General features: G+C 43.7%; 1 protein-coding gene across 1 annotated transcript; it reads left to right on the top strand.

The window, feature by feature from the left end:
- The first annotated feature begins 8263 nt into the window (after window positions 1-8263).
- Window positions 8264-10605, top strand: LOC147961239 (myb family transcription factor MPH1-like). The gene is made up of 4 exons (XM_048690335.2): window positions 8264-8652; window positions 9177-9438; window positions 9541-9631; window positions 10229-10605. The coding sequence occupies exons 1-4, from the start codon at window positions 8529-8531 to the stop codon at window positions 10490-10492; spliced, it is 741 nt and encodes a 246-aa protein (XP_048546292.2). The 5' UTR covers window positions 8264-8528; the 3' UTR covers window positions 10493-10605.
- The last annotated feature ends 4499 nt before the right edge of the window (window positions 10606-15104 follow it).

The raw sequence follows: 15104 nt of genomic DNA, 5'->3' as shown, positions 1-15104 counted from the left end.
AAATTATGACTCAAAACAAGAACCTATAGGTAGGAGATGTCTCCAGTTTTTGAGTCGGCGTCGGGAATGAGCGAGGAACACTGTTGTCACGAGGAAAAATGGTTCCCCGACTCCGACTGTTCACCGGCCGCAAGGATTTCCTGTGGATTCCGTGACGAACTCCGGAAAAAGATGTGGCTGCGAGCTGGGCTTGGCACCGCCTATTTGACATTGCACCAAGGAGGAAAGAAGTTACATGGGGATCCGCTCAAGTTACTTGTTAATTAACTCGCCGCGTTCCCTTCTCCATGCTTTCCTGAGATTTCACCCGGAAGCGGGTTAAATGGGTCAGATCACACGTTTCTCGTGTGTCGTCGTAGTGTTTGAGTTGTATGCGCCGATCGACTAGTTACTCTAGCGCGTAGTGCATTGGCTGGTTCGCCAATGATTTAGTTCGGTGCGCCAAAGAGGCATGTGCGAAGGTCTCTGAATGTTTTGGCTTGTCGACAACAACTTCTTTGGGCTCGCCATGATACCATCGACAGTTATCATGCTGCCACGTGTCCGTCCCTTGATCAAATTTTCGAGGCAAAGTCTGGCTCCACTCAGAGCTAACCATGTAAAGTCGACAGTGTTTTGTGAGTGAGAGGGGGCTATAGTTTTTGAACCGTGGTATAAAGACCTCACTCTAGTATTAAATAAGGAGAAGAGGGCGAAAAACCACACAATAAACACTCGTCCACAAAAAAATTGGGGCCACAGAGCAACATCATCACTCACGTCATATGGCTAGTTCGACTTCATCCTAGACGACCAAACTGAAGACACCCCTAGTTATAACGACATGGTGGTGTCCGTTCACAGAAGCAAATTAATATAGACGGCTGGTTTTTTTCCGGTGAACTTTCCATATCATTTGGTAGAAAAATTATGACTCAAAACAAAAACCTATAGGCAGGAGATGTCTCCAGTTTTTGAGTCGGCGTCGGGAATGAGCGAGGAACACTGTTGTCACGAGGAAAAATGGTTCCCCAACTCCGACTGTTCACCGGCCGCGGGGATTTCCTGTGGATTCCGACGACGAACTCCGCGGAAAAAGATGTGGCTGCGAGCTGGGCTTGGCACCGCCTCTTTGACATTGCACCAAGGAGGAAAGAAGTTACGTGGGGATCCGCTCAAGTTACTTGTCAATTAACTCACCGCGTCCCCTTTTCCCTGCCTTCCTGAGATTTCACCCGGAGGCGGTTTAACTGGGTTAGATCACACGTTTCTCGTGTGTCGTCGCAGTGTTTGAGTTTTATGCGCCGATCGACTAGTTGCTCTAGCGCGTAGTGCATTGACCGGTTCGCCAAGCATTTAGTTCGGTGCACCAAAGAGGCTTGTGCGAACGTATCTAGATGTTTTGGCTTGTCTACAACAGCTTCTTTGGGCTCGCCATGCTAACCATGTAAAGTCGACAGTGTTTTGTGAGTGAGAGGGGGCTATAGTTTTTGAACCGTGATCCAAAGACCTCACTCTAGTATTAAATAAGGATAAGAGGGTGAAAAACCACACAATAAACACTCGTCCACAAAAAAATTGAGGCCACAGAGCAACATCATCACTCATGTCATATGGCTGATTCGACTTCATCCTAGACGACCAAATTGGAGACACTCCTAGTTACAACGATATGGTGGTGTCCGTTCAGATAAGCAAATTAATATGGACGGCTGGTCTTTTTCTGATGAACTTCCCGTACCATTTTATAGAAAAATTATGACTCAAAACAAGAATTTATAGTGATCGGGTGTTCGTTTCACATTCCATACCACAGAACCGAATCCTTAGGCAGGAGAAAAACTTGACATGTCGTCGATGTCTGGTCGACTTTGCCCATTCTGTTCAGAGTTCAACCGGGCTTTGACGTTTTTGGCAGGTTTGAGAAAACAACAACCAGAAGAGGCAATAATTCCTGGGGACCTTTGGATTGGATGGTTGCTCTACGCGGCAACTGTGGCAGCATGCCGTTGAAAAACGAACGCTGCCGGTAACTAATTCCCGTAGACGAGACGGTGTACGTACATACTATTCGGAGCAAACTAATCAAGTGATAAATTTTACTGTCTCCGTTCCATAATACGTTTTTTTAACTCTAGTATAGTGTCAAAAAACATCTTACATTATAGAATGACTAGTGTCAAAAAATGTTTTATATTATGGAACAGAGGGAGTAGACGAAGGCTACTTATAGGCAGCTGATAAACGCTACTACGTACTAGAGATTATATGTACAACCGTACCAAACTTTGCTAAAAAATTTAACTCTTACGTAAGTTATGAAACTACATGTTTGAAATTTTTGCTCGATTGACACGTGAGCATCCACATGTACCACGTGATTGGATTAACTAGTCGAATGTGTGTTGCGACGCACTGCGGCGCCGTAGAAGCTTTGGAGTTTGGAGGCATGCGACACGAGCGAGATGCCGTCCGGCGAGGCACCACGACCTTGGGGTGCCTGCCTGCCTTTTTACGGCTTTTTCACTCGGTTCAGCAGGATAAAAAGTCACACGAGTCGGTAGGATATTACGGGAATTCACATCCAACACACAACCTATGTGCACGTGCACGTGCACCTAGTCGAAAAAGCTAATATGGGTGTATGGAATTCCAAAGTTACGATAGGTACTATGTGCATGACAAACTAGCTTCATCCTTTCAATAGTGGATTCCACTTTACATCCTTCCTTTAGGACTGAGGATGTGGCACTTTTTACGTGGTTTAGCAGAATTTCTTCAAAAGCAGTGACCTAATTTGTTTGAAGAGATAGTACCACTTAAGCAAGTTTGTTCTAGTTTCTACCCATTTCACGCAAACACGACGGATTTTCATATAAACTGGAATATACAAGTACTACCCATTTCAAAATACTTTCTATGTTAGTTTTGTCTTAAGTCAAACTCTGTCCTGCTTGAACAACTCTTATTGAAATAATATCAAAATCTGAAATACAAAAATAAATGCAGTTTGGAAATACATTTAATGAAGGATCTAAATATATTGGTTTGGCGCTGTGCACATTGATAGTATTATTTTTTATATAACTTGATCAAACTTCACAAAATACGACTGAGAAAAAACTATTATGTAAAGTATTTTGAAACAGAGGGAGTGGAAGCCTCCACGAGGAACAAAACGCAAATGACAAAGAAAGGTATACACGTACAATATATACATTGCCAATAGATCGCCGCGCCAGAGAGAAGACTGTGGGTAGACTTGACGAAAGGTGACACGGCGGCCAAAAAGTATGAGCGGCCGCTGTCACATTGGAATTAGCCATGTGATGTTCAAGGGTTAGCTTAATTGTCAGTTAAGAAGTCGGCACCGTCGTTGATTAGCACGAAGATGACTGCAAACAGTACTAGTACTACTATGGTGTACTACTACTTGATATTAAAATTAAACACCATGCATTGACTTTAACGTCTACCACACTTAGCTGCTAGCTCCACTTGGTTAATTAGATATTTGGATTAGTCTTGCACGCGGCACACAAAAGCTGGCAAGACAAGTACACACATGTTCCTTCCTCGGCTGGCATAGCTCATGGAGTTAGCTAGTCTCATCGACCGTGAATGTGATGGCCATGAATAGTCGATAGATAGACCCGGCCGCATTTTGTATTTCTCATGCGCCTTGCTAGCGTGTGTCCACTGGAAACACCGAGTATGTTTGACGTACGTGCATGCATGCCTAAGTAAGCGTGTCCGTACGTTCCAGTGGTTGAGCTTTGTCAAACTCTTGGAACGGTCTCAATGACTAGAGGCTAAATATATACGAGTATACATTTCAAATCTCTTGCTTGATTACGTGCGTACGCACGTGCATGCGCCATGGAATTCAAACTGCCATTTGCTCGGCCGACAGGTGTAAGTACACGCCGACCGTTTTCAGCAACACCAATTCAGTGGCAAAGCTCCTCACGGTAAGGTTCCCATCGTAACCACTGATCCACTTTCTAGTCCCATCTCGAATGTTTGTTATGTCCATCGATCTCAATTTCTTTTGTTATGTCCTCCAACCTTTGCACCTGAGGTGCACCCAGCTAATTGTTACACAGTTTAACTCTCGCAATTATTATTTTTGCATAGAAGCATGTGTTAACCTTTGCACCTAGAGACAAGGGATCACCTTTTCTTTCATTGTCAATTTGCACAATTGTGCTGGAGCTACATTTGCACCAACTGGCTACCGGCACATACAGGCATTCAGGAGAAAATTAGCAACCTAAAGCAACTGCTGAGCGTACCATATGCGATGGAGATTATCATCCTAACCTGTTGGGCAATCTAGGAATGATTACATATTCCAACATATACAGCCAAGTATATACTGATGCAGAAAGAAGCTAAAAGAAGAACTCAAATGGAGCACCTACAGAGTCAAGAGGAAGGAATACACTGGATTTGACACTTGGATCAAATCCTTTAGATAATTTGCTATGCTGCTGTTGTATTTGTTGTTTTCTGTATTTTCTTTGTTTCATTAGTTTTGTTTGTTTCTTCGATGTATAGTTCTTCCTTTTATTTTTACAGACCTTATCCTTTGTACTCTATTTTTTAAAAATTAATAAAAACACGCAGTAGAGTCCCGCTGTTTCCCTAAAAAAAGGATGCTTATGTTGCTACAGTATTACAGTCTGTCCCTCTAAACATCAAGTTCAGGAGATCTTTAGTACGAGATCGATGGGGTACGCGGTTGCATCTCGTGTGGAGGTTGATGGACATTCAACTCTCTCATCAGCCAGATGCAATTCACTGGAGACTATCTGTAAACGGAATTTTCTCAGTGAAATCTATGCATTTAGATTTAATTGACTCTGGTCCAATCCCGATATCACTACATATTTGCAATATTAAAGTTCCTTTAAGAATCAAAGTCTTCATGTGGTTTGTTCACAAGGATATGATTTTGATAAAGGATAACTTAGCAAAGCGAAGATGGAAGGGCAGTCAACGGTATTGTTTTTGTGACCAGGATGAAACTATTAAGCACCTCTTTCTCGGCTGTCCTCTAGCAAAACTTTTATGGTGCTCGATTCATATAGCTTTTAATGTTAGCCCTCCAAGTAGTATTAACATGTTATTTGGGACGTGGCTAAATGGAGTGGAGCCAAACAATGTGGGACATATTCGGATAGGACTATATACATTACTTTAGGCTATATGGAACTGCAGAAATGACATGGTTTTAATAGACAAACTCATATAATTTTTTCTGCAGGTTATTTACAGGGCGACTACTTGGATCCATACGTGGTCGTTACTCACTCCTGCGGAAGCCAGGGAGCTTTTGGATACTAGGTGTACCCGGAGGGAGATGATAGCGCGGGATATCTACAACCAGTTTGGATGACGGTCCAATAATAGGCTAGGTGTTTAGTCATCTCGACCTATTTTGGCCAGCTGTGGCAACTTTTATCTTCTTTTTCTTTTTTTAAGCTTAGAGTGAGCTTGCACTACAACACAGCCTTTTAGATTTTTTTTAATAATATGGCTGCATGCATCAGTTTGATGCAGAGGCGGGGGTGATCCTCCCCCCCCCCCCCCCCCCCTATAGAGAACTTGGAAAAGGCAACTCGAACTTGAATATTCGACATACCGCCGGTAGTAATATGTTGTTAGCCAAAGTTGTAGAGTTTATAATCCATCCCAATGATTTCTAGCATATACACATATATTATGAAATCTAGTGTATGTGTAGGGTAATTAACCGAATTATTTTGTTTTTCATGAATTACAATTATTTACTTAAATTTTGGGTTTGTCTAGATGACCTGGGAGGAAACAAAAGGCACTTCCACAAATGTTCATTGATTAATTAAGTTTAATATATTTAACAAAATGCCCGTGGCTTTTGCTATGTGAGAGCCATAAAAAAATCCATAGTTGTAGAAATGCTAGGGATGTATGACATATACAATTCCATAAAAATATGAATATGTGTGTCACGTGCAAAAATATATAGAGGTAAATAAATTTGTCCTGCTGGTTCTTGATCCGTACATAGCATCCCTCATGTTCATGATCTTTAGATTTCTTCTGAAATTCCAAAGATACAAAACCACCCTAAATAACTGGTTTGAGGTTTGAATAGTGGTTTCATATTCTAAGATCTCACAACATATGAAATGATTCACATGTGTGGACTGTGGATAATTCTAAAAAGCAATAAAATGTGAAAAACATCAGCTAACTTGATCATCTATGTTCCATCCAAAAATTACCAAAGTTAAGTGAATCTCTCTTGTCATTTTTACACATGATACGGATAGTTGTATCTTCTCATGAATTTTTGTGGATATCATTTCATAACACTCTTTACATCGATGACGTTTTTCTTATTTTTGAATGTCTTGAAATAAAAAAAATCATATTTTAAAACATAACTATGGTTCATTTAGCAGGTTTAGAAAATTCAAGGTTTAATTGAGTCAATTTCATTGTTTGGGGTTCAAGTCAGACCAAGCACAACAATTCTGTGTGTAAAATAGACTTTTCTCTACATGTTTAACCTGTAAAATACTCTCATATTTAATCCCGATGAAAGAGAGAAGGGCGTAAACAACATTGAAAAGCAACACAAACTTGATTATTGTACACATCACAAGTAGTTATATTTGGGTAACCAAAATTTTAAAATTATATAAGTCACCCCATAGTAAGCATAGACATATATCTTATGAGGTAAATTACCATATATGTATGTATGTATTTTACAGAATTCTTTAGAACTTTTATGTATATTTATTTATTTTTTATTTTAGGTTCATCTAAAGTTCTGGGCTAATGATCAAAGAGTGGAAAATGCACTATGACACATTCTCGCGGATTAATTATTTTTGATGTGTAAAAGTACATGTAGCATTCTAGGTACATCTATAGCTTCCTAGGGAAAGAATTTCAAAAGGCCGCGTCATTGTCCCTATCTATAATCTAAACTGAACTGGTAAGTCATCCGTGAATCTGGATTTGTTGATTGAGATATGGACAGATGGAACCTTTTTCTCCTTTTCCCTTCTCTAAGAATGTGGTCCGAAACTCCATGATTCATTTCCCATATGTAAAGAATGCTTCATTTTCTTCGATAGGGATGTCACTAGATTGCTAGGCGGATAGGTAATCACAAACTGCTACCTTGACTTGATGGCGTTTTATCCTGCCTGCAAGGTTCCAATGGCAGCCACATATATATAAACCGTTGGTCGATAAATTCCCGTGGGAAGAGGAGAACTTTGCATCGATCTGATCCTTGGGACTTTTTTTTGAGAAATCCTTGGAACTATCCAAACGGCATAATTATGTGACTTAATTTGCCAAGTCATATCTATATATGTGCGCGTCATATAGTTGGTCAAAAGTTAAATTTTTGTATCTAGCTAGCCATCTCTTTCTCCAATCAACACAAGGCAACACATTGAGTTAGCAACTTGAACTCTATAAACTTCTTGAAATATAATTTTCTAAAAGGAAAATACATACGTTTCCACATGCTTTCACACACGCTATGCCAGCAATGGCCATATATACATATCCAAATTCACTACATGCGTTTGGTTTCCCATTGCCCTGGGGAAATCCATGCATGGCATGTCAGAGAGTTGAATTGACTTTAGACATATATATCAGCTAGCTAGCCTGATGTCCTACTTCTCTGACTGAATTTAAGTGTATATCGAATGCAGTCAACTCTATGTACGTATGTATCGACATCTCAACGAGCGTAGGCCATACGAATGTTGCTATATACTCCCTCTGTATAAAGTTAATACAAAGTCGGGTCACTTATTTTGGACGGATGGAGTACTATAGTTTTCTCGAGTAAGTTTGTCAAACCTAGCGACGGAGAGTGTGACAGAAAATAAACGCTGAGACGTTTTCTTTTCTTTTTTGAGATGAATGCTGAGACGTTGAACAAGCTTGAATCTCATATACGAAGTGGACAACGTCTTGGTTAGTTTGTCAAATGGGTGAACTGTTCACATATATGCCTGTCACACTGTGAAGGGAAGAGACCCAGACAAATCAATTAAGTCTGAGCTTGATGGGTTGACGCATATATGTGTGAAAGAACTTCAGTACTACTTGGGTGTCTCTCGTGGATGTGGACAGGCCAACTTTTTCTCGAATTTGGGCTCGTTCCTCTCGATTCTTCCCGGCCTCTGTTCTCTAGGTAGCTACCTAAGTTAAGTGAGCATGGATGTTTGACTGGACTAGGTCAGCAAAGTCAGCCTCTTCTCTCTCTTTCTCCCTTGCTCTCTCTTGGATCCACACATTCCATACATCGGCCCTATATAGTACGCTTGTACTTTAAAAATAGTACTTGAGCTTCGAGTTCATCATTGTTTGGCCAAACCAAAACTCTCTCTCTCTCCATATATATATTGGAACTTGATTCTGGAGAAGCATCATCAGCTGTGTTTATACTAGAAGCTTGGGTTTGGGATCGATCGGACCGAGTTGAAGGCCGGATAGCTTAGCTGCAGGGAGAGGACGATAAAAGCATGAGAGGATTTGAGAGGAGAGGTGTCCGGCAGTACATCCGATCGGACGAGCCGCGGATGCGTTGGACGGAGGAGCTTCACCGGCAGTTCATCGAGGCCGTGGACTGCCTCGGCGGCCAGGACGGTTAGTTCTTGCTTCTCGCTTCTCGTACGTTTTTTTTTTGACGATGCATCTCAGAGGTATTATGATCAAAGAAAGTCCCACGTGATATGCATGCATGATGAAAATGATAATATTGCCTTCTTATCGTTCCATCAAATTGATGCTCACTCACAACCGCGTGCTTGATTTCTCTGCATCTCTCTAATCTCTAATTTAATATTGGCTGACTTTGGCAAGAAGTGACAGCGGACCTGCCGTTTTGCAAAAATAAACAGCACTCATCATGATTTTGATCAATCTTTTCTGCCATTCATCTGTGCTCTCGAGTCTCGTCACAACATTTTTGAGGGAAACAACAGGACTCTGCTGCGTATTTTTATTGATTTTTTCTTAAAAAAAGAACAAAGAATAATGTCCAGAAAAAATAAAAAGAGCTATACAGCAAAAATAAATAAATAACCAAGAGTACCAATTTTTAGTTCATTTCTTCAAGGCCGGTCGATGTGTGCTGACATCAATTATCTTCACATATCTTGTGTGCGCAGAGGCAACACCAAAGCGAATTCTTCAGCTGATGGGCACAAAGAGAGTCAGTATATCTCACATCAAAAGCCATCTCCAGATGTACAGATCAAGCTCCAGCGGCAGCGGCAGCGGCAACAACCCACCCCATGCATCAGTGAATCATCGTCAAGATCATTGCATCGATGGGAACATCACGGCAACGTCGGCCTCAGACAGGATCGACATTCCCTCTTATGCTGTGTTTCGTCGCGGCCACCACTCGATGTCACCGCCGTACCAAATGTGAGTACTACCAATAATTGGATCATCAATTCCGCTCTTAATTAATTTTTATACGTTTTTATGATTGAGTTTATTAAAGATGCTAGCTATCTCATTGTGCAGACCGTCCATCGAGGAGGTTTTCAGGAGCTGGGAGCAGAGTAGAGGGCGGCTGCAATGGAACTCCTCCGGCATGCTAAATACACCAGAGAAGGTAGGTATCAAGTGTTTTCGTTAGTTAATTTGATTGTGTACATCGAGTAATGCTACTCACACAGACTGGTTGTTAAGGATTCAAGGATTGTAATTAGGTGGTAGTTTTTGATAGGAGATTAGGAGGGAGGCAGGGCCCACCCCCATGAAAATAGGGGGGGGGGGTAATTAGTGTTCAGATGCCTTATTCTTCGGCGCGTCTAGGATTATTGTTGTACATCTTTCCTGATCTCTTACAAGCTCTTGACGTCGTGTTGATGCAGAGATCAGGTGTAATTGATATATTTTCTATATTAATATATCATATTTATCAATAAAAAAGCTAGAGACAAACATGAATTGACTTATACTTATACATAAACTAACCATTAAAAGTTAACATATCAACAAATCTAGAGGAAGCAAATATTACTCAAATTAATTGTCTTCCTTACTTACCATCCACTATACATGCATGTGCTATATATGTTTTCAAACAAAGATGAAGCTTCTAGCTAGAATGTGCTACATCAAATATAGCAATGAAGAAAGACATTGGTAGTGATTGTCATATGTTAATCTTCTTGACATGGCTAATTAACCATGTACGTTGTTGTAGGCGACTGACTGGTCATGCCACGCTAATGGCAAGACGTGTCAGAAGAAGCAGCGGGCAGCGGCGGGGTGTGACCTGACGCTATCGATCGGCCAGTGGGAGGAGGAGGCCGCGAGTAGTGACACTGACATCTCGAGCATGACCACCGAGGAGGCCATCGTGCTGGCAAGGGGTCAAGGAGTGAGTGGCCACCGCCGCCCTAAGGCTTCCGCTGATCTGAACCTTGACCTGAACCTCGATCTTGCCATCTCATCTTCTTGGCTCTGATGTGTTATCCATAACCTCCTATGTAAATATATAGAGTTGCATTTTTGTAGAGGTACATAATATGTATATTTCTATTGATGTATGGTAGATCAATAGAAATGTGGGTTGCTTTATCGCAGTTGACTAATCCTTTGGTCTAGTTGATGAACTGCAACACCTTTGCCCTTTGCCACCCTGCTGAGCATACCGGAATCGCTAATCTTCTTAACTGCAAGATTAGTTCCTTCCTGACCAAGTATTATTGAGCATGAAGTTGAATTTCATCCTATGGAGCTTAAAGTTGGATCTAGAGGTGCTACTTGGCGGGATAGACACAATTCAGGAGGGGGGGGGGGGGGGGGGGGGTTATCCTTATCATTTCTTCTTTTTCTACCGATGTTTATACTATGGGATTTTATCGCCTTTCTGCGACTAATCATGGTAGTTTCGACAAAGATCGCAATGCTTTTTTACTGTAATACGATAGACAACAAGAAGAAATACCGATTGGTTAAATGAAAAATCATTGGCAGACCCAAAACCTATAGGGGCGGGCATCATTAAAACCTCCTTAATGAACAAATGTATAATCATGAAGTGGTGGTGGTGCATTCATCATAATTCGCCTCAAGTGTTATGGCTTAAACTCGTAATGGCTTAGACTTCAAATGGCCAAGTATTTTCCTGACGTGGTCCACGTGGATCCCTTGAATGCCAATCCTACAGGAGGGTCCAGAATCCAAATTCTGGAAATCTTTGGTTAAAGTTCATGATGAATGTCGTTCGCTGGTCAAATTTGAGGCTAGTTTGGTGACCATGGTTGGCTTTTGGTTAGACCGGAGGCAGGAGGGTGACCCCCCTTAGGATCTCATTCCCGGTTATGTTTTCCTATTATTCTAACCCAAAGATCTCCATTTCAAAGGTAGCTGCTAATAACTGGGATTTTGGTTTCCCCCGATCCTTGTCTCCCGTAGAGGTGGTGAACCGGGAAGAGCTCACTGCCCTGTTCCCAAACCTATGAGAGGCTTCTGATCAGCTCCTTTGTCCTCGCTCGTCCTCTGGCAAGTGCTTTGTTAAGTCCCTTTACTCCAATCATTGCGTAGGGTGACGCTCCAATCGATTCAATGGCGTCTGGGATGCAAAGATCCCGCTTAAGATCAAAATATTCCCTTGTCAGGAAATCGCGCGTCGTCTCCCAGCTAGTGATAAAAATTTAAAATACAATGGCAATGCTATGGCGACATGTTCTCTTTCTGGAGAGAATGAAAACACGGTGCACATCCTATTTAGATCATTAGATGTGCTGTAGATAAACTTGCTTGGAGTTGCATATGATTGTGGCTGAATGCTGACTGGAATCCAAGCAGCTTTCCTGATTTGTTCCCGCTGTTCGCTAATCAATTGAGGCAATTTATCCGTGTTCTTTTTGGTTTTCCCTTTCCGTGCTTTGTTGGTATTTATGGACGACTTGTGACGAGTTTACTGTTGAACTCATTTTCCCTATCTGATTGCTTGTTCAAATTGACCGCTCTCTTGTAGCAGTGGAGTCCGCTCGTTAAAGCTATGGATGTCGACCCCAACTTCCTGGTGATCTCCAGGATTCGCTAAACTACTATCTCCCTCTCCTAGGTTCATCACCCCTGTCTAGCTAGTTTCATTGCGCGACTATTCACCGACCGCGAGGATTTCCTACAGATTTTGGCTACAAACTCATAGAAAAAGATGTGGCTGTGAGCTAGGCTACAAGAGAGCCCCAAGCAAAAAAAAAATCCGCAAAGAAAAGAAGCTAGGCTAGGCACCGCCTCTATGACTTTGCACCAAACAAGGAAAAGTTACATGTGGATCTGGTCAAGTTACTTGTCAATTAACTTGCCTCCTCCTCCCTCCCTTCCAGAGCTTTCACCCGGAAGTGAGCTAAATGGTTTAGATCACATGTTTAATGTATCAGACTGGTTTTGTGTGTGTCATCACAATTTTGAGTTTTATGCGCCATTAGACTAGTTGCGCCAGGGCGTAGTAATTCGGTGCATCAACTAGTTCACCAAGGATTTAGTTGGATGCGCCAAAGTAGACCACGTGAGTTCCAGCCTTTTGGCTCGTCATTAACAGCTTCTTTTTGGGCACGCCATACTATCATCGACGGTCATCACACTGCCATGTGTCCCGTCCACCTAGATCCAATCTCCGAGGCAAAGTTTGGACTCTACTAAGAGCTAACCATGTATAGTCAATATTATTTTGGGAGTGGGAGGGGGCTATATTTTTTGAAACAGTTGTCCAAAGATCTCACTCTACTAAATAAGTAGAAGAGATTTATTCGGTAACTATAGGAAACCCACACAATAGATACTCGTCCACAAACAGATAGGACACCCTCGATCAGCCCACTTATCTACCAACACAGACTTAACAAACTCGATCAAGGACGGAGCCAACTTTTGATCTTGACAAGCATCAGTTGCCTGATTTAGTATTGTAAACTTTATCAGGGAGCGGATATAACAAACTTATCAGCAAACAAGAGTTCTAATGCCCCTGCTCGCCACTCATCTCCGTCTTTGAATGCAGTTGCAAAACCATCATTAAGGCCATTGAGCAACATGAATATGGCTAATTCGACTTTATCCTGGATAACCAAATTGGAGACACCCATAGTTGCAACAACATGGCGGTGTCCTGCAAAAAAAAATAAAAATAAAAATAAAACATGGTGGTGTCCATTCACACAAGCAAATATGGGTGCCAGGTTTTTTTTTCAACGAACTTTCCATACCATATCGTAGAAAAATTGCGCCTCCAAAACAAGAATTTCTAGTGATCATTCGTTTATTTCACATTCCACACCACAGAACGAAATCCGAAGACAGAAGAAAAACTTGTCAATGCCGATATGATCAACGTGTGCGGGTGCAAACAGAAAAAAAAAACTTGCAGCAGTAACTTCGGGTGTAAGTCTGGTTGACTTTGCCGATTCATGCATCAAGTGTTCGGAGTTCAGACCGGCCTTTGACATTTTGGACAGGTTTGAAAAAATAACAACCAGAAGAGGCAATAATTCATGGGGAGCTTTGGATGGTTGCTCTGTGAGTTAACTTTTTTTTTTTGCGGGATGCTCTGTGAGTTAACTGTCGCTGTATGCCGTTGAAAAACACGACTGCTGGTAACTAATTGCCGTGCACAATAGTCCGTGATATATACGTCCATACTATTCAGACAAACTAATCAAGTGAACAATTCTACTACTCCCTCTGTTCGTTTTTATAAGACGTTTTGGACAGCTAGTTTTGAACTGTTTTAGGCACGGTCTGAATTGTCTAAAACGTCTATAGAAATGAATAGAGGGAGTACTAATGGTCACTTGCATGCAGTTGGTAATTACTGCAGATTATATCGATAATTACTGCAGATTATACTACCAAACTTTTTCAATTTTAAAGTTTTGCTCTATAGATAGGTACGAGCATACGCATCCACATGGACACGTGATTGGATTAATTAGTCGAATATGTGTTGTGTGCGCACTGCGTCGCTGTAGAAGCTTTGGAGTTTTAGGGCATCTCTAGCCGTTTGCCCCTCAGGAGGCACCTTTTTTCGCCTCCTGGGGGGCTGCCGGCGAGAACTTAGACCTTGGAGGCCAAACCACTTCCACTCGTTGCCTCCCCACGAGCAGCGTTGGACTCCCACAATCGGAGCGTCATTTCGTCGAGCACCTTGACCGCGGCGGCGTCGACGACCTCCAGCTAGCGGAGGAGCGCGAGCGTCGACGGAGGCCTGGCGGAAGACCACACGGACATGAGCACGAGCAGCGCTGGGCTCCCACGGAGGCAGTAGCATTTCATCGAGCATCTTGACCGCGGTCGCGCCCGCTGCTCGCCGCCTCGACGCGCCCCGTCAGCGGGCTGCACGGGGACGGGGCGGGCGCCCAGGACGCGGTGGCCGGCGGGCGTAGTAGATGCGTCCCGCCCGCGCCGCGCCGTCCAGGCCACAGCTGCGCCCTACCTCATCATGGCGTCCTCCACTGTCTCCTGCTCCTTCCCGACGACGGCGTCGCCGAGGCACCGCGCGAGGACGACGATGTGAGCAACAAGGAGGAGGAGGAGGTTGCTGGTCGCTTGCCTTGTAGACAGGGCCGAAGCCGCCGCGACCGAGCAGGTTGTCGTCGGAGAAGCCGGCGGTGGCGGCCTCCAGCACCGGCAGATCGATGAAGAGCGTCCACTGGACGTCCTCCTCCTTGTTGCTCTCCCGACGACGAGGGCGAGGACGATCGAGCCCACAGCCGCGCCCGTCCGCCCAGGCAGCGCCGCCCCGCCCACACGCCATGGCCACACGCAGCGAGCTCCGGCCCGGCCACGCCACAGCCACACGCCGGCGGACGAGCTGCCGCGGCTCCGGCATGCCGCGGGGGCGGAGTCGGGCGCCCGCCCATGCCGCGGCGCCACGCAGTCCAAGCAAAGCCTTTCACCCGAAGCAAGCAACACAGCCGCGAGAGCGCGAGCCAGAGCGAGGCGGGGGAGGCGACCTGGCGGAGGGGGCAAGCGCGAGCCAGAGCAAGGCGGGGGAGGCGACCTGGCGGAGCAGAGGAGGGCGCGAGCGCGAGCCGGCGGGGGAGGCTGCGGGGGCGGAGGCGAGCGCG

The sequence above is a fragment of the Triticum urartu genome, chromosome 7A (genome assembly GCF_056163025.1).
Source record: "Triticum urartu cultivar PI428250 chromosome 7A, HENAU_Tu73, whole genome shotgun sequence".
Taxonomy (NCBI): domain Eukaryota; kingdom Viridiplantae; phylum Streptophyta; class Magnoliopsida; order Poales; family Poaceae; genus Triticum; species Triticum urartu.
Note: the sequence above shows the minus strand (reverse complement) of the source record. Positions and strands in the feature narration are given on the sequence as shown.